The sequence below is a fragment of the Portunus trituberculatus genome, chromosome 44, assembly GCF_017591435.1.
Source record: "Portunus trituberculatus isolate SZX2019 chromosome 44, ASM1759143v1, whole genome shotgun sequence".
In the NCBI taxonomy this organism is placed as follows: Eukaryota; Metazoa; Arthropoda; class Malacostraca; order Decapoda; family Portunidae; genus Portunus; species Portunus trituberculatus.
Window position 1 is genome coordinate 17,051,559 of NC_059298.1, and position 27,500 is coordinate 17,079,058.

Below are 27,500 nucleotides of genomic sequence, written 5' to 3' on the forward strand. Positions count from 1 at the left end.
TGGACCAGCTGAGGCGGTGGCTGCTGTGGATTCCCGACCTTCATTTTTCCAGCAAACAAGGAAGCCAGCAACTGTGCCCTCTCCTTACTGCTGGTGGCGACAGTACCGTCCTGCTTGCTGAGGGAGGGATGGATTCTTGGTGGCCAGTTCCTTGTTTGTCCTTAACAAGAGACCACCAAGTTTTGTTTCCTACGCCAGTGCCACACAGTTTCCGGCGCAGGCTTTCCTCCCACTTTTTTAAGGCCCACTTGCTGGTTACCACCATCCTCCTGCATGCAGCCCTGTGCAGGTCCTTGTTGCGCCGAGTCGGGTTCCTCTTGTAGCGGAGCCAGGCAGCATACTTTGCCTCGGCAGCAACACGGCAACGGTAGCCAAACCATGGCTGATCCGTCGATCTGGTGGTGTATTCCCTGTGTGGGACGTGGCGTCTCTGGAGGGCGAGAAGGTGAGAGGTGAGTGCAAGTGCTTCACTCTCTGCTCCTCCCTGTAGCAGAGTGGCCCATGGGGTGTGGGTCAGGTCGCGGCGCAGGGAAGCCCAGTCTGCTTTGTTCCACAGCCAGATGGTGCGGGTGGTGGCCTCGTCCTGAGCCACGCCCACTTCCAGCTGTGTCAGTACAGCGTGATGGTCAGAGCTGCCCACGAGCCCCAGCTGATGACACTGAAGCTTGTCTTCCTGGTAGTCTGAGATGACAGGGTCTAATGTCCCTCCTCGTTCATGTGTGGGGAAGGTGACATGATCTGTCAGACCCTGCACCTCCAGGAGATTCTCGTAGGCGTCTCTTTCCAGGTGGTGATTGAGATCCCCCACAATCAGCACGTGGCTGCAGCTGTGTGCCATCATCAGGTTGTCTAAGGTCTCAGTCAGGTACAGGAGTGAGTCAGGCCCTTGTCGCGGGGGGCGATACAGGGCACACAGCAGGAGGGCTGAGCGGTCTGCCAGCATTACTCGGAAGTACATCATCTCCATCATTGGAGGCGTGTCTATGTCGAGTAGCTGGGCCTGCATTCCTTCCTTGAAGCAGACAGCCACTCCACCTCCTGTTCGCTCCTGTCGGTCCCTCCTCACCCAGTGGGTGAAGCCCTGCATCCTGCCATACGTGGGCTCCACCTCACTGTTCAGCCATGTCTCGGTCACCACAACAACGTCTGCATTGTGTCGTTGCACACAGTTGTGGTATAAGTCTGCAAGGTTAGTCCGGAGACCACGGACGTTGCTAGAGACGACCTTTAGTTGGCGGCGGGGCAAGCTGGCTGTACCATGGTGAGGGATGGTAGTGAGCGAGGCCTGCTAGTCCGAGGTGGTGGTTAGGGTCCGCGGCCGACTGCTGGTACTGGTGAAGAGGAGTGGTCCACTGCCGCCCCTGGTTCTGATTCCAGATACCAGGCTGAGGAAGGAGTGGGCGAGGTTGTGGCAAGGACTGAAATGAAGTGAGGGGGTGGGCGGGCTGAGGCGCTGCAGGTGGGAAGGGTGTGGCTGTGTATCTTTCCACCGTAAGAAGCCGCTGTAGGAGACGCTCCTGACGTAAATCGTCAGTTCTGGCGTGGCAAGTAGCAGAAGTGTGTCCTTTCCGTGAGCAGTACTCACACACTTTTGCACTCTCTCTCTCTCTCTCTCTCTCTCTCTCTCTCTCTCTCTCTCTCTCTCTCTCTCTCTCTCTCTCTCTCTCTCTCTCTCTCTCTCTCTCTCTCGGTCTCGGTCTGGTTCTGGTTCTCCTCCTTCGTTCTCTTCCGGTCCTTCCTCCTTCCATACTGCAAACAAAGCTATATATATGTTCTATTCATCATTTATATTCATGTCATATCTCCTCCTCCTCCTCCTCCTCCTCCTCCTCCTCCTCCTCCTCCTCCTCCTCCTCCTCCTCCTCCTCCTCCTCTTCTTCTTCTTCCACAGACCTGCTCCGTCAAACTGTTTGCTTCAAGACTAGTGTGTCAAGTTTCCTTTTGTGTTGCTCTCTCGAACTGTTTTGCAAGGTAATTGGTTCACTTCGTTTCCGGCATTTTTTTCTGCCCCTCCAAATGCTTCCAGTCAGTCCTGTCATCCTACCCCACAGCCCTTGCCTCCCTGCCTCTCCTCCGCCCTTCACCTCCTTGTCTACCTCCAACTCCCTGCCTCCCTGTGTTCCCCCTCTCTCTTCTCCTTTCTCCCCTCACTCTCTCTCTCTCTCTCCCTTTTTTCATCCCCCTCATCTATTATTCAAAATGATACTTTTCTTGAGTGTTTTTTGTCACTCTGTATCGTGTCGTGGTTAGTTTTCACAATTGTTTTTCTTCTTATTTTTCTTTTTTTTTCTGTTTATCTTTCACTCGTGTGTTTGCTTCTTTCTCCTTTCTCTTTTTCAGTTTCGTCATCATTATCTTCATTATGGCCGTCTTTCTTCTTTTATTTATTTTTTTCTTTTTCATTCTTTCTTTCTATCTTTCTTTCTTTCTTTCTTTTTTTTTCTTCTTTTTTCTTCTTCTTCTTCTTCTTCTTCTTCTTCTTCTTCTCTTCTTCTTCTTCGTAGCTTTGTCAGGATTTTTTTTCAGTTTTATTCTTCTTCGATGTTTTAAGGTTATATTTCCATATTTATTCTACATCTTCCACTCTCTCTCTCTCTCTCTCTCTCTCTCTCTCTCTCTCTCTCTCTCTCTCTCTCTCTCTCTCTCTCTCTCTCTCTCTCTCTCTCTCTCTCTCTTTTCATTTACTTTCTCTTAACTTTCTTAAATCTGTGCTGTTTACCTTGATTTTTTGGGGTATAATTAGACGATTTTATTTGCATTAGGAAAAGTCTCTGAAAGTCAACAGTTTAATGACCAGAGTCTTTACCACTCTAATCCCAACATGTTTTTTTTTTTTTTCTGAAGTTGTATAAAATCACCTAAAAGTAACCAGAATGAACATGGAAACGCGTCCTGGTAAGTGAAGAGATTATTCTCACATAATCCTGCCTTTATTCATTAATTAGCACTAGCTCTCCCCACGTACACAAACCCACGGCCAGATCTAAATGTCTGTTGCTATTTGGTTATCCTATCTAACCTTACGTAACCTTTCAGTCCTCTCTTACCCTTACCTTTCATTAGCCCTGATACATGGCTCCCTCCTCCCTCATTCCTCCCTCATCCCTCTGTTCAAAATCCAGGTCCCCACCTCACAATACCCCCCCTAACCAGTGACCTTCCCCATCCTGTGCCCATCGTCCTCCAGCCTTTCTCCTCCCTCTGTTCCCCCCTCCCAGCTGCCCACCCCGCTCAGCCCCAGGCATGTACCGACCCTCTGACTTCCGGAGCGAGGTTCAGTTTTTGAGTTCTGAGCTTAAACACTGAAGGGCACGAGAGGAGTGGGCAGGTGGGTGGGTGGGTGAGTGAGTGTTATGGAAGGCTATCTAGCTGTTTAATTAGGAGGGTGAGTGTCTACGTGGCTGCTTGATTGAATAGATGGTTTCTGAAGTGGATAGGTGGTGAGTATCTGGTTGAGTAAGTGAGTGTGTGCTGGCTGTCTGAGTGGGTATGTGGATGATTTACTTGCTGTCTGAGTGGGTATGTGGATGACTTGTTGGCTGTCTGAGTGGGTATGTGGATGACTTGCTGGCTGTCTGAGTGGGTATGTGGATTACTGGCTAGCTGTCTGAGTAGATGGCTGGATAAATTTCGAAACATATAAGTCGCTTTTGTGGATGAGACTAGTTAACGACTTAAAATGAGTAGATGGATGAATAAGCACTTGCATAAATGTGTGAGTGAGTGGATGTGAGAGTAAGATGAGTGACAATTACATCTATTAGAGTGGATGGAAGGATTAGTGAGAGTGAGGATGAGAGTGTGTATAGGAAGCAATAAAAGTGTTGCTACAAATGACTGAGTGAGTGGCTGGGCGGGAGTGGTGTGGAGTGTTCAGTGTGTGGGTGGTGAGTGAGTAGCGGACAGATAACCAAGTGACTGCCTGACAGACTGACCAGCGAACGTGACTCCCTTTTCCTCCCGCGTCCTTGTTACTTACTCATTGAGGATTGAATTACTTACATAAATAAACCTAGCTCTCTCTCTCTCTCTCTCTCTCTCTCTCTCTCTCTCTCTCTCTCTCTCTCTCTCTCTCTCTCTCTCTCTCTCTCTCTCTCTCTTTCGAGCCTGATCAGCAAGTTTAGTTAATTAGTATACATTTATAACCGTTTATAATGAGTGAACACTTATTCCTGTTATTAATATGTCTATCTCCTTCTTCTCCTCCATCTCCTCCTCCTTCTCCTTCTCCTCCTCCTTCTCCTTCTCCTTCTCCTTCTCCTTCTCCTCCTCCTCATCTTTGCACTTTTCTTGATGTTATATTTTTTTTTCAGTTTCGATGGCGTTTCTTCTTCCTCTTCTTCTTCTTCTTTGTCTTGCGTATTTTCTCCGTCGTTTATCAAAGACACGTCAAAGAAACAAAAACAATAACAACAACAAAAACGAAGCAGTGATTGCGTCTATACGTGGCCAGTTTTGTCTTCTCCCCGTCTCTCCCACATTCCTCTCCCTTAACTCTCACTTTCTTACTGTCATACCCTAACTGTCCTGCCTCTCCTTTCCTCTCCCTTACCTCCTTCCCTCTCATCCGCCTCCCACGCCCTCCCCCCGCCTCTCTCTCTCTCTCTCTCTCTCTCTCTCTCTCTCTCTCTCTCTCTCTCTCTCTCTCTCTCTCTCTCTCTCTCTCTCTCTCTCTCTCTCTCTCTCTCTCTCTCTCTCTCTCTCTCTCTCTCTCTCTCTCTCTCTCTCTCTCTCTCTCTCTCTCTCTCTCTCTCTCTCTCTCTCTCTCTCTCTCTCTCTCTCTCTCTCTCTCTCTCTCTCTCTCTCTCTCTCTCTCTCTCTCTCTCTCTCTCTCTCTCTCTCTCTCTCTCTCTCTCTCTCTCTCTCTCTTTTCTAATGTTTACAGGCCCAACCACTCCACACTCACCCCACTCATTCCTCTTTGCTCCTCGTCCTCCTTTCCCTCTCCTTACTGTATTGAAAGCATTCCTACTCTTTTATCCTTACCTCCAGCTGGGGAAAGAGAAGGAAGAAGAGGAAGAGGAGGAGGAGGAGGAGGAGAAGTGGATTAAGGGACAGATTCAAAGCAAAATGATATCACCACTGCTTTGTAACTCGGCCCCGGAACCTGAGTCCAGCCCGGCCCAGCTTGGTAAGGCGAGACGGGGCCGAGGCGGGGATGCGGGCTGTCCTCTCTCTCTCTCTCTCTCCCTCTCTCTCTCACGGCTGATCACGGGGCGGTCAGGAGGAAGGGGAGAGGGTTAGCAGCGTGATTAGAGGGCAGGGGCGTGGCTTGGGTTAGGTTGGGTGGGGTGGGATGGGGTAGGGTGGATTGTGCTGGTAGTGGTGGTGGTGGTGGTGGTGGTGGTGGTGGTGGTTGGATGAAGGGTTATTTGTAATTAAAGGCACATAGCGGAATCAGTCCTTTGTTGTGGTTTTGTGTGGGAGGGGGGGAGTGGTGCGTGGTGGTTAGCAGCGGAGTTTATTGATGTTGTGTGGAAAAGTATACATTTTTTCACACATACATACATACATACATACGTACGTACATACATATAGAGGAGATTACATGCAGACCTAAATACCACAACACGTCGACCTCGGCACGCTGCGTCACCTACAAGCCAAGCAAAGAAAAGAAAGCCGAGGCCCGAGAGCAACCACCACCACCACCACCACCCCCAGGCTAACAAACTATAACTAGGTCGTGACATTTGCACCTCCCCCTCCCCCACCCGACACCTTCGTAGCGCTTACCTCATTAACGCCAGGTAACACAGGTGCCTTGTTCTCCAGAGTTACGAGCGTCCATCAATATAAGCCTAAACGGTTTGCCTTCCTTCCCTCATTCATTCACCCTTCCTTTCCTTTCCCTTTCCTTCCCCTCCCTCTTTCCTTCCCCTTCCCCTTCCCCTAGGTACCGGTCAGTTTTACCTGCGCCCCAGGTTCCGAGCTGTCCCAGGGGAGGTGGATGAAAAGGTGTGAAAGGTCCTAATTACAGGTGTGCCCACGGCATCCACCTTCTTACCAGGCTCCCCTCTGCGTCGCCCCTCCCCTGCGCCGCCCACCTGCTCGCTGCTCCCTGACCTTGTAAATTACTGGGTCGAGGGACAGGGCGGCGCGCGGAGGGGCGTCCACCGGCGGCCGTAGAGGTGTTAAGGAGAGTGATGGAAGGACAAGCGGGAGGGAAGGGGTGGCGTGGCGGTGAGAAAAGAAAAGAAGGATTGGTTTGAGTGATGGAGGAGGTCAGGAGGGGTGGAGGGTTTGGGGTGGTGCGGGCGGCGAGTGTGGGTGGGATGACGATGAACGGGAAGGGTCAGAGGAGGAAGGATGTAGAGAGAGAGAGAGAGAGAGAGAGAGAGAGAGAGAGAGAGAGAGAGAGAGAGAGAGAGAGAGAGATGAGAGGAAGATGGGGGAGGTCGTTACTTCTGGGAGATCAGTGTTCAGTAGTGAAATAAGACACTCTCGAGGAAATCACGACCTCCACTGTAAACATGTGCTATGAGATGGAAGGCAAACACACACACACACACACACACACACACACACACACACACACACACACACACACACACACACACACACACACACACACACACACACACACACACACACACTTAGAGGAAAAGTAGGAGAAGGAGAAGGAGGAGGTGGAGAAGAAGCAGCTGTTTGTTGCGCCTCCCAGAACGCGCACCATTAAACACCCATTCACACCCCGTTCAGCTGAGCACTCCAAAAACCCAACCTAACACAACCACCCACTTGGCTCAGCTCCTGTGTAACTTGACCCCTCCACTCCCCTCCCACTCTCTATTCCACTCCCTTCACTAACCCTTAAAACGTCATTCCACAGCTACACATGCAATACATATACGTTATATTTACCCGTGTCCTCATCCACACCTGAACCCTTCCTCGCATCATACAGTAAAGGAAAAAGAGCAATAAAGAACTGCACGTTTAAAGAGGACATGAGTGTGGCCTCTAGCTGGTGACGTCACGGTATCTTGTAATGCATAATGGCTGTATTCTTTCCCAAGGCCGCGGTGGAGTAGAAATGCGAGGCGGGAAAGGAAGGGGAGATGTTACGAGGACAAAGAAGGAAGGGAAGGAATTTACTGAAGCGATAGAAAAACGTAAAGAGTAAAAAAAAAAAAAGATGAGAATGGAGAAGAGGATAGAGAGCAGTAGTAGTTGGAGGAAAAGATGACAAAGAAGAAAAGTAACTTCATGGGAGAGAAAGAAGTAAGAGGAAGGAACCAAAGAAGAGAGTAAGAAGTGAGAAAGGTAAGTGAGGGTGAAAGAGGACAAAGAATTAAAGGAGAAGAAATTACAGAAGAAAAAAAAAAGAAGAAAAAGAAAAGAAAAAAATTGGGATAAAAGAAACACAATGGAGAAATAAATGAAAAAAGAAACAAGAGATAAAGAAATGAGATAAACACAAAATTAAGGACATAAAAAGAGGATAACGAGAGAGAGAGAGAGAGAGAGAGAGAGAGAGAGAGAGAGAGAGAGAGAGAGAGAGAGAGAGAGAGAGAGAGAGAGAGAGAGAGAGAGCGGGAACCAGACAACGCCATAAAACTACGATGAAAAAGAGGTAAAAACAGAATTAAACACATTAGAGAAGTGAAGACGGAGGGAGGGTGTTGAGAGAGAGAGAGAGAGAGAGAGAGAGAGAGAGAGAGAGAGAGAGAGAGAGAGGTGGAGGGCGTGTGGTGACCCTCAAGGTGTTGATTAGATACCTTCGCCGGATACACCTCTGAGGAAAGGACAGGTGTGTGAAGGGCCTCATGATAACACCTCCTCCTCCTCCTCCTCCTCCTCCTACTCTCCTCCTCCTCCTCCTCCTCCTCCTCCTCCTCCTCCTCCTCCTCCTCCTCCTCTTCTCGTTGTCAGATAAAGTGTTTATCTTAAGTTCCAAATCTGTGTGTGTGTGTGTGTGTGTGTGTGTGTGTGTGTGTGTGTGTGTGTGTGTGTGTGTGTGTGTGTGTGTGTGTGTGTGTGTGTGTGTGTGTGTGTGTGTTCGTAATGAACAAAGTAAGATTGGTGGTTGTGTATTTCTCTCTCTCTCTCTCTCTCTCTCTCTCTCTCTCTCTCTCTCTCTCTCTCTCTCTCTCTCTCTCTCTCTCTCTCTCTCTCTCTCTCTCTCTCTCTCTCTCTCTCTCTCTCTCTCTCTCTCTCTCTCTCTCTCTATTTACCTAACCCTCCATCACAGGGACGTTCACTTTCCTCTTCATTCTCACACTCCCACGCTCTCCCACGCACTCACTCCTCCCTTTGGCGAACTTCCAGCCTCCTCCTGCTTGCTCCTGCCTGCTCCTGCCTGCTCCTCCTCTTCCTCTTCCTCCTGCGGTGACTCGAGGGTGTACGTGTCAGCCTGTAACACGAACCATTGTGATAAGTGGCCAAATCATGCGAGACAAAATTCATCGGCAGAGACGATATCACCCTGGTATTTCCTGTCCTCCCCCCCCTCCACCTCCTCGTCTTTCTCTCTCTCCTCCTCCTCCTCCTCCTCCTCCTCCTCCTCCTCCTCCTCCTCCTCCTCCTCCTCCTCCTCCTCCTCCTCCTTCTCTTCCTCTTCCCTCTTCCCTCTTCTTACCCCGCCCCTCCTACTGGTTAACCTGCCCCAATCCTTCTACCTTTACTCTCCCCTCCCCTCCCCTCCCAATCGTCATTTCTTTGGTCTTTCTTCCTCTCTCTCTCTCTCTCTCTCTCTCTCTCTCTCTCTCTCTCTCTCTCTCTCTCTCTCTCTCTCTCTCTCTCTCTCTCTCTCTCTCTCTCTCTCTCTCTCTCTCTCTCTCTCTCTCTCTCTCTCTCTCTCTCTCTCTCTCTCTCTCTCTCTCTCTCTCTCTCTCTCTCTCTCTCTCTCTCTCTCTCTCTCTCTCTCTCTCTCTCTCTCTCTCTCTCTCTCTCTCTCTCTCTCTCTCTCTCTCTCTCTCTCTCTCTCTCTCTCTCTCTCCTTCAGATCCCGTGGAGTGAAGCTTTGTATTTGTAATTTATTGTGTGGTGACACCTGGACGGAAGGGGGTCGGGTCATCCTACCTGGCGGGGGGCGGGGGGGTGGGGCTTCTCTTTCTCTCCCATCACTTGACAGATCAGTATCATCCTTCCTCCTCCTCCTCCTCCTCCTTTCCTCCTCCTCCTCCTTCTCCTCCTCCTCCTCCTCCTCCTCTGTCTCATCTTCCTCCTTTTCTTTCGTTTTTCGTCTCTTTTTCAGTTTTTTTTTTTTTTTATCGTGAGTTGCGAGTATTGAGTTTGTGAGTTGGAACGTTACTATTTTGGATTAAACAATTTATATCCATTTTCACTACAAAACACACACACACACACACACACACACACACACACACACACACACACACACACACACACACACACACACACACACACACACACACACACACACACACACGTTCATTTATTATATCACTTGACTATTAATCTTTTTATGTGTGTTGTTAATGTTTGCAGTATGTTTATTCACTTATTTGGCTTATGATTTGTTTTGTTTTTATGACTAAATTGACAGAATTTGTTATGAGGAATGACGTTTTATTGTGGCATCGGTGCTGATCTAATTGTGTCCTTGCGTCCTGGTGTTGTGGTGGTGCCTGGAGGAGGAGGAGGAGGAGGAGGAGGATTTGATTTTGATACATTTATTGAGATATATAGGCATACATACATATACACACATATTCTCAAGGAGGAAGAGGAGGAGGATTAGCTTACCTGGAAACGATAAGGAGGCAAATCTTCGAACACGAGTGATATCATACGGCGAAGCTCCCGTGTAGGACTGATAGCTTCGTGCAGCTTCCCTTACGGCTTATGTTGCTTATCGTATTCTCTCTCTCTCTCTCTCTCTCTCTCTCTCTCTCTCTCTCTCTCTCTCTCTCTCTCTCGTTTTTGACGTTTAATTGCACCATCAAACTTTTTTTCTTATTAGGATAACGAAACTCATCCACAAGCACACCTCACTAATGATGATGCTGCTACTTCTTTTTCTTCTTCTTCTTCTTCTTCTTCTTCTTCTTCTTCTTCTTCTTCTTCTTCTTCTTCTTCTTCTTCTTCTTCTTCTTCTTCTTCTTCTAATTATGATGATTATGATGATGATAATGATGATGATGACGATGACGATGACGACTGAATAATGAATACCCATATGAAGGAGCCTCACGTTATTTCATTATCTCGTTGCTTGTGTCCACCTTTTCAAACGCGGCTGATACACACACACACACACACACACACACACACACACACACACACACACACACACACACACACACACACACACACACACACACACACACACACATACACACACACACGCACACACACACACACACACGGTACCTTGACGGGAAGCTGCGCAGTGTTGAGGGTCTTCACGATCACCTTACCGCTCACCTCAGTAACCGTCGACAGGTAGACAGGCTGGGCGCTAATTGGACGCCACCTGAGACAAGGGATTAGGAGAACAGGTGAAGGATTGGTGTCCGTCCGCTAAGCCGAGGCGGGGAGGCGTGGAGGAAGGGTATCACTTCTTCCTCATCTTATCCCTCCTTCCTCTCATCACTCCTTACTCCTTCGGTTCCTTCTTCTTGTTCTTCCTCCTTCCTTCCTTCTCTGCCTTTCCCTTTTTTTCTCTCTGATTGCTCGTTCTCCTTCCTTTGTTTCTTTTCTTTTCTTTCGTTATTTTTTATTTTGTTTTTTTCTTATTTGCTGTGTTTTTATTCTCTTTTGTTTTTCACCTCTATCCATCTTTCCCTTTTTTTCTTGCCTCTTCCTTGTTCTGTGTGCTGTTTCCTCCATTTTTCTTTTTTACTTGCCCTCTCCACCTCTATTCCTCCTTTTCCTTCATGTTCCTCCTCTGTAATTTTCTCCCAATCCCGTTTTCTCTTACATCTTTGCCTTCCTTCATTCTTTCCATCATCTGTCTCTATTCCACCCTTCCTCCTTTCTTTGGTTCATTTTTTTTTTTTTTCCCTTTCCTGCCCCGATTAACCTCTATTCTTTCCCTTCTCCCTTCGTGATCCCTCTCCCGCCACCTCCCCACCACTGGTCCCTCCCACCGTGGTCCCTCCCTCTCCACGGTGATCAGTATCGGAGTCCCTGTGTGGGCGGAAGAAGGGATAATGTTTGGATATTTGTCATTAAGTTTAAGTCACCGGAAAGAAAAAGAAGGAATTTGTGGGTAAACATCATAGGAGGATTAAAACTGAGGTCGCCCTGTATCAAAACACACATTGGGGGATTTAGCGCTATTATGATATTTTAATAGAAACATTTGGAAAGGGGGGATTTTACCGTTGAAGGGGTTGGATTGGTGTTAATGTTTTGCTTGTTGTTGGTTTTTGTTGTTGTTGTTGTTGTTGTTGTTGTTTTGGGATGTTTGGTTATATGGTAATACATAAAGAGATGGAAAATGTAAGTTTTTTTTTTTTATGTGAACGTTGTGCAAACTGGTGTTTTTATTTGGATATGCGTTTTGTTGTGATTTTTATTTATTTATTTTTTTTTTTGCTTAGGTTGTAGTTTTTATGTCTATGTGTATTTATTATTTATTCATTTATTTATCAACTTTTCTTCTTTTTTTCTATTTTTCTTTATCATCTTCATATTTTACTTTTTTTTTCTTTCTTTGTCTCCTATTTTTCTTTCTTTTTAATTCATTCATTCATTCATTCTTTATTACTAAGGAGGGCGAGGAATTAAATTGGCAAGAATATACTAAACCTCTCACTTCACCAATTCTCGCTAAGATGCAGGTCACGCGACACACTGAGCTGCATGTCTCACTAATGTGTCACTGCTGCTGCTGGGACACGTTTTCTCCCGGTGTGGTGAGTGTCTGTCTACCTTGGTGTGAGGGTGTAGTTTGTCCTTTGCTCACCTGGTGTTCTCCTCCCGCAGAGTTCGGTCGTGTTCCCCGCCACCATGGACCTGGAGTTCTACGGCGACCAACACAAACCTGCCGCCAGGATGTCCGCCACCAAGAAGGTAATTCTCCCTCCCCCCCACCTTCCCGCCCCGTGTGTGGTGTTCTGCAAGTCGACACACACACACACACACACACACACACACACACACACACACACACACACACACACACACACACACACACACACACACACACACACACACACACACACACACACACACACAGGGACAGGCACAGGGACAGGGAAAGACACAGGGCCGGGACACACGCACACGCACACGCACACGCACTCACACACGCACTCGCACTCACACTCGCACTAGCAATCACGCTCACACTAGCAATCGCACACACACACACACACACACACACACACACACACACACACACACACACACACACACACACACACACACACACACACACACACACAGAAGAGAAAAAGAAGAAATGAAATCAGTCAAAGACCTACTAAAAAATCTAAACGACGAAGATAGGCAGAACTTAGAAGAGGAAGTAGAAGAAATAGACAGAATGGGACCATATCAAGAAGGAAAACTGAGACCAATTAAAATACTACTAAAATCACAAGCAGCAACAGAAGAAATATTATATAGAACAACAAAACTTAGAGAAACAGAAGGCTGCAAGGATATCTATATAAAGAAAAATAGAAATGAGGAAGAAAGGAAGAGATACAATGAACTGGCAGCAGCAGTAAGGGAAAAGAATAATGAAAGGTCAGAAGAGAAAAAGGCATTTTTTTGGAGAATTCTAGGAGACAGGATAAGGAAATGGTATATAAATGAGAAGGAAGAGAAAAAAGTGGAACAAGTTTAACTAAAAATGATGTATACGAACATAGACGGGGTTTTATCAAGTAAATTAGAATTAAGAGATTACATAAAGAAAGAAAATCCAGATATTGTATGCCTGGCTGAAACAAAACTAAATGAGGCAATCAAAATAGATTTGGATAATAGGTATAATGTATGGAGAAGAGACAGAGTGGGTAAAGGAGGAGGAGGAGTCATGATTATGTTAAGGAAGGAGATAGTGATAAACCAAGTGGAATGTGGGGAAGGAAAAGCAGAAGTATTGTATGTTAAGATGCATATTAATAAAAAAGAGTTAACAATCATTGTAACATATGTGCCACCAAAACAAATTCATGGACCAATCAAGAATATAAAGACATGATAGATGACACAATAAGGAGTCTAACGAGAATTGTTAAAGAAAGGAGAAAAGTTATATTAGTAGGAGATTTCAACTGTAAAGAAGTGGACTGGGAAAATTATGAAAGTGGTATGGGGGAAGAAGCCTGGGAGAAAGATTCTTGAACCTAATGATAGACAATATGATGGACCAGAGAGTAAAGGAATGCACAAGATTCAGAGGAAACGACGAGCCGGCGAGATTGGACCTAGTTTTTACAGAGGGTATACAAATGAATGATGATATAAGATATAAGTGCCCATTGGGAAAGAGTGACCATGTAATATTAGAAATAGATATAGAAGAGGGAAAGGAAGATAGAGACGATTCATACAAAGGAGACCGATTAAATTACAGAAAGGCTGATATTGAGAATCTCAAGAACTATTTTAAAACGTAAACTGGGAGGAGATGGAAAACTCAGAGACGATGCAAGAGAATATAACTTATTTTTGGAAATATACAAAACAGGAGTCAGGAATATGTCCCAAAATATAGACCTAAAGAAGAAGGAAAGAAAGATTGGTTTAATGCAAGGTGTGCTAGGGCAAAGGAGAAAAGAGATGGAGCATGGAAAAGGTGGAGGAGAAATAGAAATCCAGCAAATAAGGAAAACTTCAAGGCAGCGAGAAATGAATATGTTAAGGTGAGGAAGGAAGAGGAAAAGAACTTTGAAAAGGACATTGTCGAAAAATGTAAGGAGCAACCAAAATTGTTCTATAGATTCATAAATGGAAAAATTAGGCAAAAGAAACAATAGAAAGGTTAAAAGGAGAGAACGGGATGGTGGAAGACCCAAAAGTATGGCAGAACTATTAAATAATAAATTCCAGGAGGTCTTTACTAAGGAATCCAAATTTGAGAGGCCACAGGGTAATAGAGAGACAATCTATATGAAAGAGATTAAAGTAACCAAGCTTGAAATAAAAGAGTTAATGAAGGAACTGGATGAAGAGAAGGCAATGGGACCAGATGAAGTCTCAGGCAGAATACTGAAAGAATGTAGGGAAGAACTAGCAAGTCCTATATACAACATCATAAAATGCTCAATAGAAAATGGAACAGTACCAGTAGAATGGAAAAGAGCTGAGGTGGTTCCCATATATAAGAGCGGAAGGAAGGAAGAACCTTTAAATTACAGACCGGTATCACTAACTAGTGTAATATGCAAGATGTGTGAAAGAATAATAAAGAAACAATGGATCGAGTTCCTTGAAGACAACAAATTAATATCAAATAGCCAATTTGGTTTTAGAAAAGACGGTCGTGTGTGTAACTAATTTATTGAGTTTCTATTCTAGAATAGTTGATAGAGTACAAGAGAGAGAGGATGGGTTGACTGTATTTATTTGGATTTAAAAAAGGCGTTTGACAAAGTGCCACATGCAAGATTACTATGGAAGTTAGAGGAGAAGGGTGGCTTAAAAGGAAGCACATTGAGATGGATAGAAAATTATTTGAGGGGGAGAGAAATAAGGACGGTAGTTAAAGATATGAAGTCCAAGTGGAGAGCAGTAGAAAGCGGAGTGCCACAGGGGTCAGTATTGGCACCAATACTTTTCCTCATTTATATTAACGACATGCCAGAAGGAGTGAACAGCTACATAAATTTGTTTGCAGATGATACGAAACTGTGCAGAGTTATAAAGCAAAAGAGGATTGTGAAATACTGCAAGAAGACCTAAATAAGATCTGGGAATGGAGTAAAAAGTGGGAAATGGAATTCAATGTGAACAAAAGCCATGTCATGGAAATGGGAAAGAGTGAAAGACGACCTGTGGGAATCTATAAGATGGGAGATGGAGTAGAACTGGAGAAAGTAAAAAGGAAAAGGACTTAGGAGTGACGATGGAAGAAAACAATCAACCAGTAAGCCATATTGATAGAATTTTTAGAGAAACATATAATTTGCTAAGGAATATTGGAGTAGCATTTCACTACATGGACAAAGAAATGATGAAGAAATTGATAAGTACTATAATAAGACCCAGATTGGAATATGCAGGAGTAGTGTGGACCCCTCATAAAAAGAAACACATAAGGAAATTGGAGAGACTACAAAAAATGGCTACAAGAATGGTTCCAGAATTTGAAGGGATGACATATGAGGAGAGACTAAAGGCTATGGATCTACCAACCCTGGAACAAAGAAGGAGAGAGGAGACCTGATACAAGTTTATAAATTGATCAACGGAATGGACCAAGTGGATAATGAGAAACTGATCCTGAGAGAAGAATATGACATCCGAAGCACAAGATCGCATAGTAAAAAGCTGAGAAAAGGAAGATGTCTGAGAGATGTTAAAAAATATAGTTTCCCGCAAAGATGTATTGAGACGTGGAACAGTTTAAATGAAGAAGTAGTGTCTGCAACGAGTGTGCATACTTTTAAAGTAAGATTGGATAAGTGTAGATATGGAGACGGGGCCACACGAGCATAAAGCCCAGGCCCTGTAAAACTACAACTAGGTAAACACACACACACACACACACACACACACACACACACACACACACACACACACACACACACACACACACACACACACACACACACACACACACACACGACACGACGACGACGACGACGACGACGACGACGACGACGACGACGACGACGACAACAACGACGACTACGACGACGACTACTACTACTATAGTGATTATAACAACAGTATTTCCATTAATAAAGTTTAGTGGACAGCTTTTCCCATTTCATTGCCTTCTAACTCCCCTCCCTAGACTGACCTTCTCTACCCACGTGAACCCTGCACGCCTGACTCCCTGACTCAAGGTAATGACCTCCCCTCTGCCTCCCCTGCAGGTGAAGTTCTCGCTGGAGCTGCCTGGAGTAGTGAAGCAGGAGCCTGTGGACGCTTCCTATGACACTCCTGCTGACCCTCACTGCGTGCCCTCCGCTGCCGGCCGCCCCCAGCAGGCCATGCAGAAGGTCCCCGACATCACTGACCTGTCTGACCCCGAGTCTTCTCTAGGTGAGTACCCCGCACTGCATGCCTCACAACAGTGTCTCCGTCAGGGCGTCCCTCGCAGGTAAGATCTTGGGGGTGTTTTATTTAGCACACACCTCGGCGCTGTGGTGTGTAAACGCTGCCGCTGTGTTGGTATTGTTGTGAAACTTTACGCTATTTTTTATGTGTTGGAAATTTGGCATCGTTATTTGATCGCTGGAGTGGAATTGTGCTGGTTTCATGTTTGCATTGAGTTCTCGAATTGTCTACCCAGTTATGTTCTTGCCCTTAACAAAAAGTAAAATAAAAAAAATAAAAGATACAAAAATAAATAAAATAAAATGAATAGAAAAATAAGTTAATAAATAAAAAAAAAACTTATGATCACGGAACTGGAATAAAAGACATTTTCAATACCTAAAACAGTTTATTCAGTGTTGGATCGGATCTCAGAAGCTTTAATTTTGAAGGAAAACAAAAATTAAGAAAATGTTTTACAAATACCACAGTGTCCCCTGTATCGGAAGTTGTTTCTGTATCAGGCCAGCGGGGCGCTCACAGAGAACGGTGGAAGGAGTGACGCGCGTAGTTTACTGTTGGGTGCGGGAAATCAAGCATGTCTGGTGGTGGTGTTTACCTGCTGCGACCTGAGATGCTATAAACATTTTGATAATCTGTGTATGTTTCACTAACAACATATTTAAGTTAAGTCTCTAAGGTGATAACAAAGATGGAAGGTAATGCAGGTCGTAGCGGGAGGTGAATAACCTAATTTTGGTAACCGATGCGAATGTGAAAATTTTTTTAAAAATTGAAACAAAAATAGACGTAATGCATGTGATTCTGTTGTTCTCCCTCGGCCATAGGTAGAAGGAAAACAGCGCGGAATATTGCATAGGGGAATGTTTGTGCAGAGCAGGAATGGAATGGGGAAGCGATGGCTGCTGTTGAGGTGGTGAGGTGCGCGGCTCAGCAGACATATCAGTGTCACCATGCTGCAAGGAATGGAGGAAAGAACACGTAGATAATTCGTGGAGAAGAGTGGGGAAAGGGACACTGAATAATATTTGGGGAGCGAGAGACGAGCTGTGGAGAGTGACAGCTGACAGATTGTGAAGGAGGAAAGATTTCTGTAATCTGTTCAGTTACCTATGTTGTCATTTATTCATTAACTCCTTTGAATAATGCAGCTTCAAGACAACACAGGAGTCGAAGCCACACCTTCGAAGTGACGGACGATGCATTATGATATTGAGTTTGTTTTGCTTTAATAAATCTTGGGCAGAGACTACGACAACGATGCCCTGGAGGCTGATTTATGACATGGGTGTCTTCTTAATACTCACTAGGGATAACAACATTCCTGATTAATAACGTTGAGATCGAAGGCTTTGGATGAGGAGGTAGAAGAAAAGGAGGAGGAGGAGGAGGAGGAGGAGGAGGAGGAGGAGGTGGTGAAAGAGGATAAAGAGGAAGAAGAGAGGCGGTAATATTGTTTATGGGAGGGAAGATAATTTTCTCCCCTATGTCCCTGAACATATTTCCTGCTTTTGATAGCGTCCCTCACCACTCCTGACATTCTCCCCCTCCTATCACGACACTCGTCTCGTAATCCCTCGCCTGTCGGTCTGTCTGTCTGTCTGTTGGTCGCTCGGTTGGTATGACTGTCTTGCTAGCTTGTCATTCCGTCTGTCTGTCACTCTCTGGGTTCATGCACTAGTCTCCGTCCCCTGTCCTGTTCCCATCCTATCTTATCCTCTCCTATGTAAGTACTGCTTTTGTCCACCATCGCACTATCCCACCTAGACGCGCCTGGTATACCTCCTGCCTCGCCCCGCCACGCCACCTGTGTTATTACCTCTTGGAGAGCACGACTCATACCAGCCCCCTCCCCTCGTGCATGTTGGGGTTATCGCAAATATTTTTCTATTACTTGTCCAGTGACCGTCCTCCCCCTCCCCTCATTTCCTCCCCATCTCCTCCCTTCACTGTCACTCATCTCTTGGCCTCTTCTGTGTCTCCGCTCTACTTCACGGGTGCTTCATCTCTCTCTCTCTCTCTCTCTCTCTCTCTCTCTCTCTCTCTCTCTCTCTCTCTCTCTCTCTCTCTCTCTCTCAAAGCCAATATAGAGGATCACACTCTCAGCTTTCATTCTCTTCCCTGCAGCGATTCCCCCGGAGCTTCACTGGGAAAGAGTATGGATTCTCTCTCTCTCTCTCTCTCTCTCTCTCTCTCTCTCTCTCTCTCTCTCTCTCTCTCTCTCTCTCTCTCTCTCTCTCTCGCGACGTAAAATGTGAGTGAGATTTTTATTTTCATTTGTTTTTATTGTCAAAGGTAGAATGAACTAGATTTTCTTCTCCTCCTCCTCCTCCTCCTCCTCCTCCTCCTCCTCCTTTCCAGTGATTTTCTTCATCGATTGCTATTGTTATTATTGTCGTCAGTATTATCTCCCTCATCGCTTTGTCCCTGCTTCTCTCAGTGGCGCGTCGTCCTGGCAGACTCCTGGATGTGCCCCCCCCCACCCAAGCACCACCTCATTCTTGTCCTGTCTTGTCCTGTTGTATTCGCACTTTCTTCTCTGTATCCTTCTTCGTTGCTCTCCTAATCCTGTATGTAATTCTCTTATCAGCTATCTTGTTCTTGTAATTTTCTCATTTTCTCCCCCCTCCTCTCTCTCTCTCGTCACTCTTAATCTCATCACGTGCTAATCAGTTCCCAGTGCACATAGAGAACATGATTGAAGCATTAAAGGTGACCAAAAGTAGGTTTATTAACGTAGGATTGACTCGGGGCCTTCAGCTCAGCACTCGTCACCACCACAGTGTCACTCTTATCTCTCCTTTGCACACTTCGTTAATTCTGCCTCACGAAGACTCCTCCACGAAAACGTTACCAGAACTGCTTCCGTGATGACCCACCCACCCTAAGCTGACCTAACTTAACCTAACCTGATATATTAAGGAGGAAAGGGGAATTATTTGAAGGGAAATCTTGTAAGTGGAATGTTCGTGGGAGAATCTTCCCTTATGGCTGCCGCAGCTTACCAGTGATTCTTGAGATAATCCCCACAGCTAAGCAGGTTTACCGTAATGAGAGGCTTGTGATTCATGCAACAGTTAACCAGTACTGTTAATCATTCATATACTATATACCCTTTTTTTTTCTATTTATATCATGTGGGCTTTCTCACGGGAATTTCTCGGCTAAAGGGAATACTTTTTTGTGGTACCTCCTATCTCAAAACCCACCCGCTAGGAAACCGTTGCCTCGAGTGAGGAAGCCCAACCTACACTCGGACCGTCGACAGGATTCGAACCCGTGCGTTTGGAGACCCTCGGACCCTAAAGCACGCATGGTTTCACTGTACCACGGCGAACCTTTCTCTGATAAACTCCGGAACTCCCTATACCTGCTTCTGTATTTTCATCTTCCTCAGACCTGAACTCATTTAAGAGGGAGTCTTCGGGCTATCACTCGAACCTACATGGGGACAGGAAACTAAGTCGGCCTTTTTGTTTAACTCTTTCTGTTACCCTTGGCCAGTTTTCTTCTCTTACATAAAGAAATAGCTTCACTGGTGGCTGACGAAGGTGTGACGGTAGGCAGGAATGGGTAGCGCCAGTTAGTTTTCATCTTTAAAGACAATACTGATGGAACGATGGAAAAAGAAAACACTCAATCTTGATCTAATGGAACACTACAACATTCCTTTTCCTTCACTCTACTGTGTCACCTTCACTCCCTCGCTCTCTCTCCTCCGTTGGGGAAATGCTGAAGGATTGATTGGTTAGCTTTTGTCTTTTTTTTTTATGTACTTTTGTCGAGAGAAGTGAAGTTAATCAGCGTAATGTATTAATGTTCTCAGAGAGCGCTTCTTTGTGTGTGTGTGTGTGTGTGTGTGTGTGTGTGTCGTGTTTTTCTTTAGTATCTCGTGTATTGAATCCTATTTGTCGTTTCTTCTCATCCGTCGTCGCTAGCGTGGCTGGTGGTGGTGGTGGTGTGGGTGTGGGTGTGGCTGATGGTGATGTGGTGTGGGTGTGGTGGTGTGGCCTTGACTAGCCGGTCGCTGAGGTGTAGTGTTTATTTCTGGGTGAAGTAGTGTGTGTGTGTGTGTGTGTGTGTGTGTGTGTGTGTGTGTGTGTGTGTGTGTGTGTGTGTGTGTGTGTGTGTGTGCGCGCCCTTTGGTGTATTTTTATCTCGGTTGTGTTTCGTTCACTGACTGTGGTATTGGGAGGTGCACACAGACACATACAAACTTTATACTATTCCACGCCACTCCGTTAAATACACCCCTTGCACTATAAAACCATGCCACGCCACATTGCCTCACGTCTCAGCCTACAGTGTGCACCACGCAGCACCGCCACACACCACGGCAGCACCTCGCCACGCCACCTCCAGCCAGGGTAGAAGATTAAGTGTCATATACATGATTGGCTACGATGGATCTTCTTTTCTTTTTATTTTACTTATCTGGTGAAGTGATTTGGAATTCGTGTAATCGTCTTAAGGTGATGCTCGCCAGGAGGCATGACGCCACTGGTTCGGCTTTGTGTCATCCAGTATTGCTGCACACACACACACACACACACACACACACACACACACACACACACACACACACACACACACACACACACACACACACACACACACACACACACACACACACACACACTAATAATGTAATAAAAATCTTCGCTCATAACAAAAGTCACCACGTCGGCGTCTTGTCGTCATCTCACCGTCGTTAAGGTGACGTGTCCATCCCACGCCACCTCTCAGGATAGCATGATAGCATATCATGTGTCGTCTTTCAGCAGCGGTCAGTAAGATGGCGGCGTGCGCAAACAGTTATCGCTGTGATGACCTTCCTGCTGCATTTTCCTCTTTCTCTTATTCTTGCTGTTAAATTGCCAAGGCTTGTTTGTAATTCACAGTGCACCCTGTATTTACCGTGTGTGCCGTGATAGTGATATAAATGTTGTACCAGGCCAGGTCTTGCATCATGAGGCAGGCATTCCCGCGGGCGCGGCGGTGAAGCAGTAGCCGCCACAGGCACAGCAGGAGGTACCTCGCCTCTAATTGTACTTTTGTCGGTCATGCCATAAATATGAGGAGCAGCACGAGTGGCCTGTGGAGCGGCCTCGATGCAGGAGAAGTGATCGCCAGTGTATGAGAATAACAGCTGCAGGCGATGTGTTGGTTTGATCTTATGGTCGGGTACAGGCCATTCAGTGATATTCAATAGGTGTGCGTGGCCACACCAGGAATACCTTCGTCATGTGTGTAATACGTGCAGCGCCCCGCACTAAAGAGAAGTGTTTGTAATTATTCCTTTGTCGAGTTCAGAGGACAAAGAGAAGAGTCACACCCACGTATGGTTGAGTCCGTTAGGGGGAAACTCCTTAGCCTTACCAAGCAGTGTTGTGCTCTAGCTGAGAGGTGCACAGCATCAGGAGGGTGTGCGGACGTGTGGTGGCAGGTGGAGGGTCGCTGACGTGCTGCTCTTTCCCATTGGCAGCCGGCGTGGCGGCATGCCCAGCTATCAGAACACCGGCAGGAGGGAGGCGCGGCGCTCGTCCTTCACTCCCGGAGACTCGGAGTCAGAAGTCGTTAGACACAAATTTTGGAGGAATTATGGCGATATCCTGCCACGCGCCTCTAATGAGTGACAGCGCGCTTAGAACCTATAGAAGCCACACACACACACACACACACACACACACACACACACACACACACACACACACACACACACACACACACACACACACACACACACACACACACGGGGGTGGCAGGGATGAGTCCGGAGATGAGCCTCCTAATAAGGCGTTTGTCAGCACGTTTAGTGGGCTGAGATGAAGGTTTGCGCGTCGTTGTCATTCTGAGAGGGCTGGAACAGGTCGTGGGGGGGCGGCGGTGCGTGGCTTGGGTCTTGAAGTGTATAGTGACTGGCTAACAACTCTCTCTCTCTCTCTCTCTCTCTCTCTCTCTCTCTCTCTCTCTCTCTCTCTCTCTCTCTCTCTCTCTCTCTCTCTCTCTCTCTCTCTCTCTCTCTCTCTCTCTCTCTCTCTCTCTCTCTCTCTCTCTCTCTCTCTCTCTCTCTCTCTCTCTCTCTCGATTAATGCAGTAAACCTTATTCAGAATTTAAGGAGTTCTGCCTTGTGTGTGTGTGTGTGTGTGTGTGTGTGTGTGTGTGTGTGTGTGTGTGTGTGTGTGTGTGTGTGTGCGCCTGTGCATGGCGGGGTTAGTAGAGGTACGTACGTAATGCTTGAGCCCTCCCTGGGTTTTCAAGTCACGTCAGTGTTCTCTCTCAGGAAATTGTTACGGCACATCTGAGCGTGGCCCCGCTAACCCTCCCCCAGGCGGTGTGTGGAGGACCCGCGAGGACTCTCTCTCTCTCTCTCTCTCTCTCTCTCTCTCTCTCTCTCTCTCTCTCTCTCTCTCTCTCTCTCTCTCTCTCTCTCTCTCTCTCTCTCTCTCTCTCTCTCTCTCTCTCTCTCTCTCTCTCTCTCTCTCTCTCTCTCTCTCTCTCTCTCTCTCTCATAGTAAAAAAAAAACGTTAGATGGATGAGAGAGAGAGAGAGAGGTGCGAGCGGTCCTTCAGAAGGGGCACTTAGGTTACGGTCACGCCCTTGCCGGCCTTCGGGAGCCCTGCCTCGGCCTGCCCACCTGGGACACGCCGATCCAGGGAATAGTAATGAGCCATGCCACCGCCACCACCACCACCACCACCACCACCAACAACAACAACAACAACAACAACAACAACAACAACATCAACACGTTCTTATCATCAGAGGTCATACTACATACACCTCTAACACCATTACTGCAGTTATCGCCATCACCACCAAAATCATCACCATTTCTACTAACACCATTGCCAAAACCACCACCACCACCACCACCACCTGCCAGGAATAACATTGCAAAGGTGTATTACTGAATGAAAGTCTTTTGAAGTTACTAGCTTAATGTGTGTGTGTGTGTGTGTGAGAGAGAGAGAGAGAGAGAGAGAGAGAGAGAGAGAGAGAGAGGGGGTCAACAGAAGATACAAATAAGGAGGACAGCCAGACAGACAGACAGAAAACAAACAAGGAGAGGAAAGAAAGATGAAGAGGAAAGTGGAAAGTGCTTGCGAGGTAAAAAGAGAAAGTAACAAGGAGAGAATAGGAAAGGCAGGTCACGTAGAGAAAGGAAGCTGAGGTAGAGAAGAATGAAGAGGAGGAGGAGGAGGAAGAAAGGAAGAGAGAGAGAGAGAGAGAGAGAGAGAGAGAGAGAGAAAACATACACCAAAATCATTAATATCGAGAAATTGTATCTAATTGCCAATATAAGATGATGCCTTTGAGTGGTTGGCTTGACTAGTGTGAGAAGTATGAGGAGGATGTGTGGATCGTGAGGGAAGTGTGAGTGAATGACGGTAGGTGAGGGAATGAGTGGTGGTGAGTAAGGGAGGCGAGTTGCGGTGAGTGAGGGAAGAAGTGGGGGTGAGTAAGGGAGACGAGTTGCCGTGAGTGAGGGAGGCAGGAATGGCGGTGAGTGAGTGAGACATCATAAGTGGCGGTGGATGAGGGAAGGAGTGGCGGTGAGTGAGGGAAGTGTGAATGGCGGTGGGTGAAGGAGAGAGGAGTGGTGGTGAGTGAGGGAAATATGAGTAGTGGTGGGTGTACAAATCATGGCCAGCCTTCACTTTCCATTTCACTTTCTTCTTCACCATTAAAAGATTTTCCGTAATCCTGAGTCATCTGAGTGTTAATGCTTCGGTTAGAGGGACTGTCAGCTGATGAGAGGACTTGAGAAAGGAATAAAAAAATGTGCTGCAATTATATACTCTTACACATGATTTTGAGTTATTAATTACATGAAGAGCAAAAGAATAAACGTATAGGTGTAAATCAGAATCTCAAGCACCTACAGACTAAACCTCACACAGTAGAATATAAGAAAAAAAGGAAGAACGAAAAAAAAGGCATCAAGACGAACATAAAAGTCTCGAGTCACTTCCCTTCACGAGATCACCAAAAACGAGAGCAGTGTTTGGCGTAAACATGCAGGATAGATAGCAGTGCGACGAGAGGTAAATGTTATCAGCTGTTACTCGCACCACACTTCTAACTGGGGAGTGTGCGACTGACCTTGTGCTTTTTATTTGTAGTAGTAGTAGTAGAAGTAGTAGTAGTAGTAGTAGAAGCAACAGCAGTAATATAAGTAGTAGTAATAGTAATAGTAGTAGTAGTAGTAGTAGTAGTAGTAGTAGTAGAAATAGTGGTGGTAGTGGTAGAAGCAACAAAAGTAATAATATCAGCAGTTTAACGACTTGATACTAAAGTTTACACGCAATTCAGTATTCCACAGCAAACCAGGCGAAGGGAAGCGATGTGTACTGGTTTTCCTCTTCACGTGGCTCAGATCAAGGAGTTGGGACCATTCAGTTTGGTTGTAGTGAAGGGGCATCGTTCTTCTCCACCTTTGTAATAGTAGCAGTAGTGGTAGTGGTGGTGGTGCTGGTGGTGGTAGTCATGGTGGTGGTGTCAGAAAAGCAACGATTACAGGAAAATGTGCCGAGAGGAATAAGGGTCAGAAGTGGGCAGTGATAGTGAGGCCAGTGGACGAACACACACACACACACACACACACACACACACACACACACACACACACACACACACACACACACACACACACACACAGAGAGAGAGAGAGAGAGAGAGAGAGAGAGAGAGAGAGAGAGAGAGAGAGAGAGTAAAGCTAGAAAAGGAAAAGAAATGTGATTACAACATCTATTTATACAATACAGAGAGAGAGAGAGAGAGAGAGAGAGAGAGAGAGAGAGAGAGATTTTGAGGCCGTCATACAAAAATAAATGTAGATAAATAAGCATACTTTAAAAGATACAAAAGCACAGGCGTAATATTGTTAGTATGAGTTGTGTCTGTTTGTGAACGTGGATGAATTTTATATGCTTCGGACGCAGAGGCACATCCGGTCTGTGCTGATAGCGTGTTTACCAACGAGAAATAGTGGTGTTGTGTGGTGTAGTGTGGTGGTGGTCCTGTGTTAGCTGCTTCTCTCTTATAAATCTGAGTCATGTGTGTCCCTGGAGTGTGGAGTTCCTTCTGTAGGTGTGGCGGGCATGTAGGCAGGTAGGCTGGCAGGCAGGCAGACAGGCGTTTTCATACCAAATACTTGCCAATACTTTTCCCTTTTATTTTTACTAGCGATTGTTGTTGTGTTTCCGTTTCTGTTCCTGTCTGTCTCCTTTACTCGACCCTCTCTGTTCGCCGCACTCTGATTGGTGGGATCTGCCGATAAGTGAAAGACAGTTCCTGATTGGCTGGTGGTCGGAGTCCCTGGGACCATCTATGTCTACTGAGGAAAATATAACTTCATTTTAAATTTGATATCAGTTTCCGTGGAGAACATGTCCTACTCATATTCATGATACGTATTGCTTGACTTTTTTTTTAAGCAGTGTTTTTGTATATTTCCTTTGTTTTCTTTGTCACTGAGCATTCACCATCATTGTTAGACTGACTGGTCTTTGTTAGAAGCATAATGAAAGGTTAGGTGGTAAGGAGGGAGTGTGAAGGAAAGCAGGGGATAGGAGGGGCTAGAGGGATGGGATGGGAAGGAAGAGGGACTGAGAAATAGGATGTGGGATGGCCAGGGGAAAGGGAGAGGGAGTAAGGGGAGGGGGTGTGTCTAGTGATGGGGGGGGGTGAGGGCCAGACATGTGCCCGTACGCTCAGTGGCATCGCGTTCATAGCTACAAGACGGCACTCGCTTCCCCTCTTCGTCTTGTTATCCTCCCGTAAATTGTTATCTTTCCGCTCAGCTCTGCAAACAGAGACACACTTTCCGTAGAAACACTGTATCGTATAGGAAGCTGTGGCGTGCGTGCCTGTGACCTCACGGGAATGATGTGTAGTGAAATGCTGAGGACAAGACGTGGCACGGCGGGTCGTTGGTGACTGGCTCTGTTGGACACACGCTTCCTTCGTCACTGTGCCCTGCGGCCTAAACACTCGTGATTTCCTTTTGTCACTCATGATGATGAGGTAGTGGTGGTGTGCGGCTTTCTGTAGTTTGATTGATGATTGACGAGAAACAAGTGAAAATGTACTGCTTAAGTGAGACGGAAAATATCATCAAACCGAGAACGTGCCAAAGGTTGTCTTACAAGACGCCGTGGTGCCTCTTTCCCTGGACACTATGCCTTCGTCCATCCCCCAGCAGGCAAATCCCAGAGCCGCGTGGTCCTGCTGGGGACTGTGTGTGCTGTTTTGGACGGTATTAAAGCTTCTGCCAGACTAGCGGACCCTACCGGCCGTCATTGTCTGTTACTTAACTGTACTGCTTGTTCTAGCTACTAAAGAAGCATCTAGGTCAACACAGGCATATAATGTACATATATTGACAAAACTGTTATATTATTTTCTGTCTAAATAACAGACTTTTTTCTTCTTACGTTTACTGAAGAACGTGAAGTATTAAGTAAACTGTTGTTTATACCCAGTGACACCCAACAGGCCTATAGGATTTCCGCAGTGCTTCTGTTACAAGGCTCTCAGGGAACCAAATCAATATAGCACGTATAACACGATGTCAGAGTTCACATCTGTAACTTTCCTCGGTGTTTCCTGGGCAGGAAGAGCAGAAAATTAGATCATGGGACTCTCCAACTTGTGGCTGTAATTTTTTGTATGTGTGGCGTCCGGTGGAGAGCGACCTGGAATAAGTGAGTTTTGATTATCTGAAGAGAACAAGAGTGTGAAAGTTAGTGTCAGTGGTGACTGCGGCGAGGCGCGGGTACTGTCGGTCTGAAGGAAATAGATTGCAGGACAGTTATTATTATGGTTAGATTGGGAACAGATAGACGGATAAAACTGAGAGGTGAAAGTTTTAGGAGAGAGAGAGAGAGAGAGAGAGAGAGAGAGAGAGAGAGAGAGAGAGAGAGAGAGAGTGTGTAATTATAATTTTCATGATATGCAAAAATTAATTCATACAAAATCCTGACAATTCCTTGACTTCACATCCAGCACATGCTCTGTAGAACTAAGATATGTTGTTAGGTAACATAAAACCATGATCAATTCCTGAAAGATAACATTATTTCCTTCAAAATTTCAAAGCTAAAGTATCCGAAATCCCTTGAAAGTTATTTACGCCATATAATACAAACAAGACACATTTATAACACACCTGCACACTATACCTGAGAGTCACGGCCTGTGAGGAGTGCCGCAGGGGCTGTGTTGACCTGGGAATCCTTGGAGGTGAAGGAAAGTAACGCACATTGCCTGCATTTACTGCGCCAGATAACGAGGAACATGACGAGACTGAAAATTGGATGGTTTGGGAATTTTGGATGTAAG

General features: G+C 46.1%; 1 protein-coding gene across 6 annotated transcripts in view; it reads left to right on the top strand.

Annotated features, from left to right (window-relative positions):
• The window catches only part of LOC123518544 (protein C-ets-2-like), a 283,895-nt gene that overhangs the window by 90,472 nt on the left and 165,923 nt on the right, over nucleotides 1-27,500 (top strand). For 5 of the 6 annotated variants that reach the window (XM_045279366.1, XM_045279368.1, XM_045279369.1 and 2 more), the window contains 2 exons: nucleotides 11,899-11,985; nucleotides 15,969-16,137. In XM_045279366.1, coding sequence (XP_045135301.1) covers nucleotides 11,923-11,985; nucleotides 15,969-16,137 — 232 coding nt within the window. In that variant the 5' untranslated portion in view covers nucleotides 11,899-11,922. Of the gene's footprint in view, nucleotides 1-11,898; nucleotides 11,986-15,968; nucleotides 16,138-25,845; nucleotides 25,937-27,500 lie in introns of those variants that run through there. The other variant, XM_045279362.1, reaches the window with a different exon arrangement.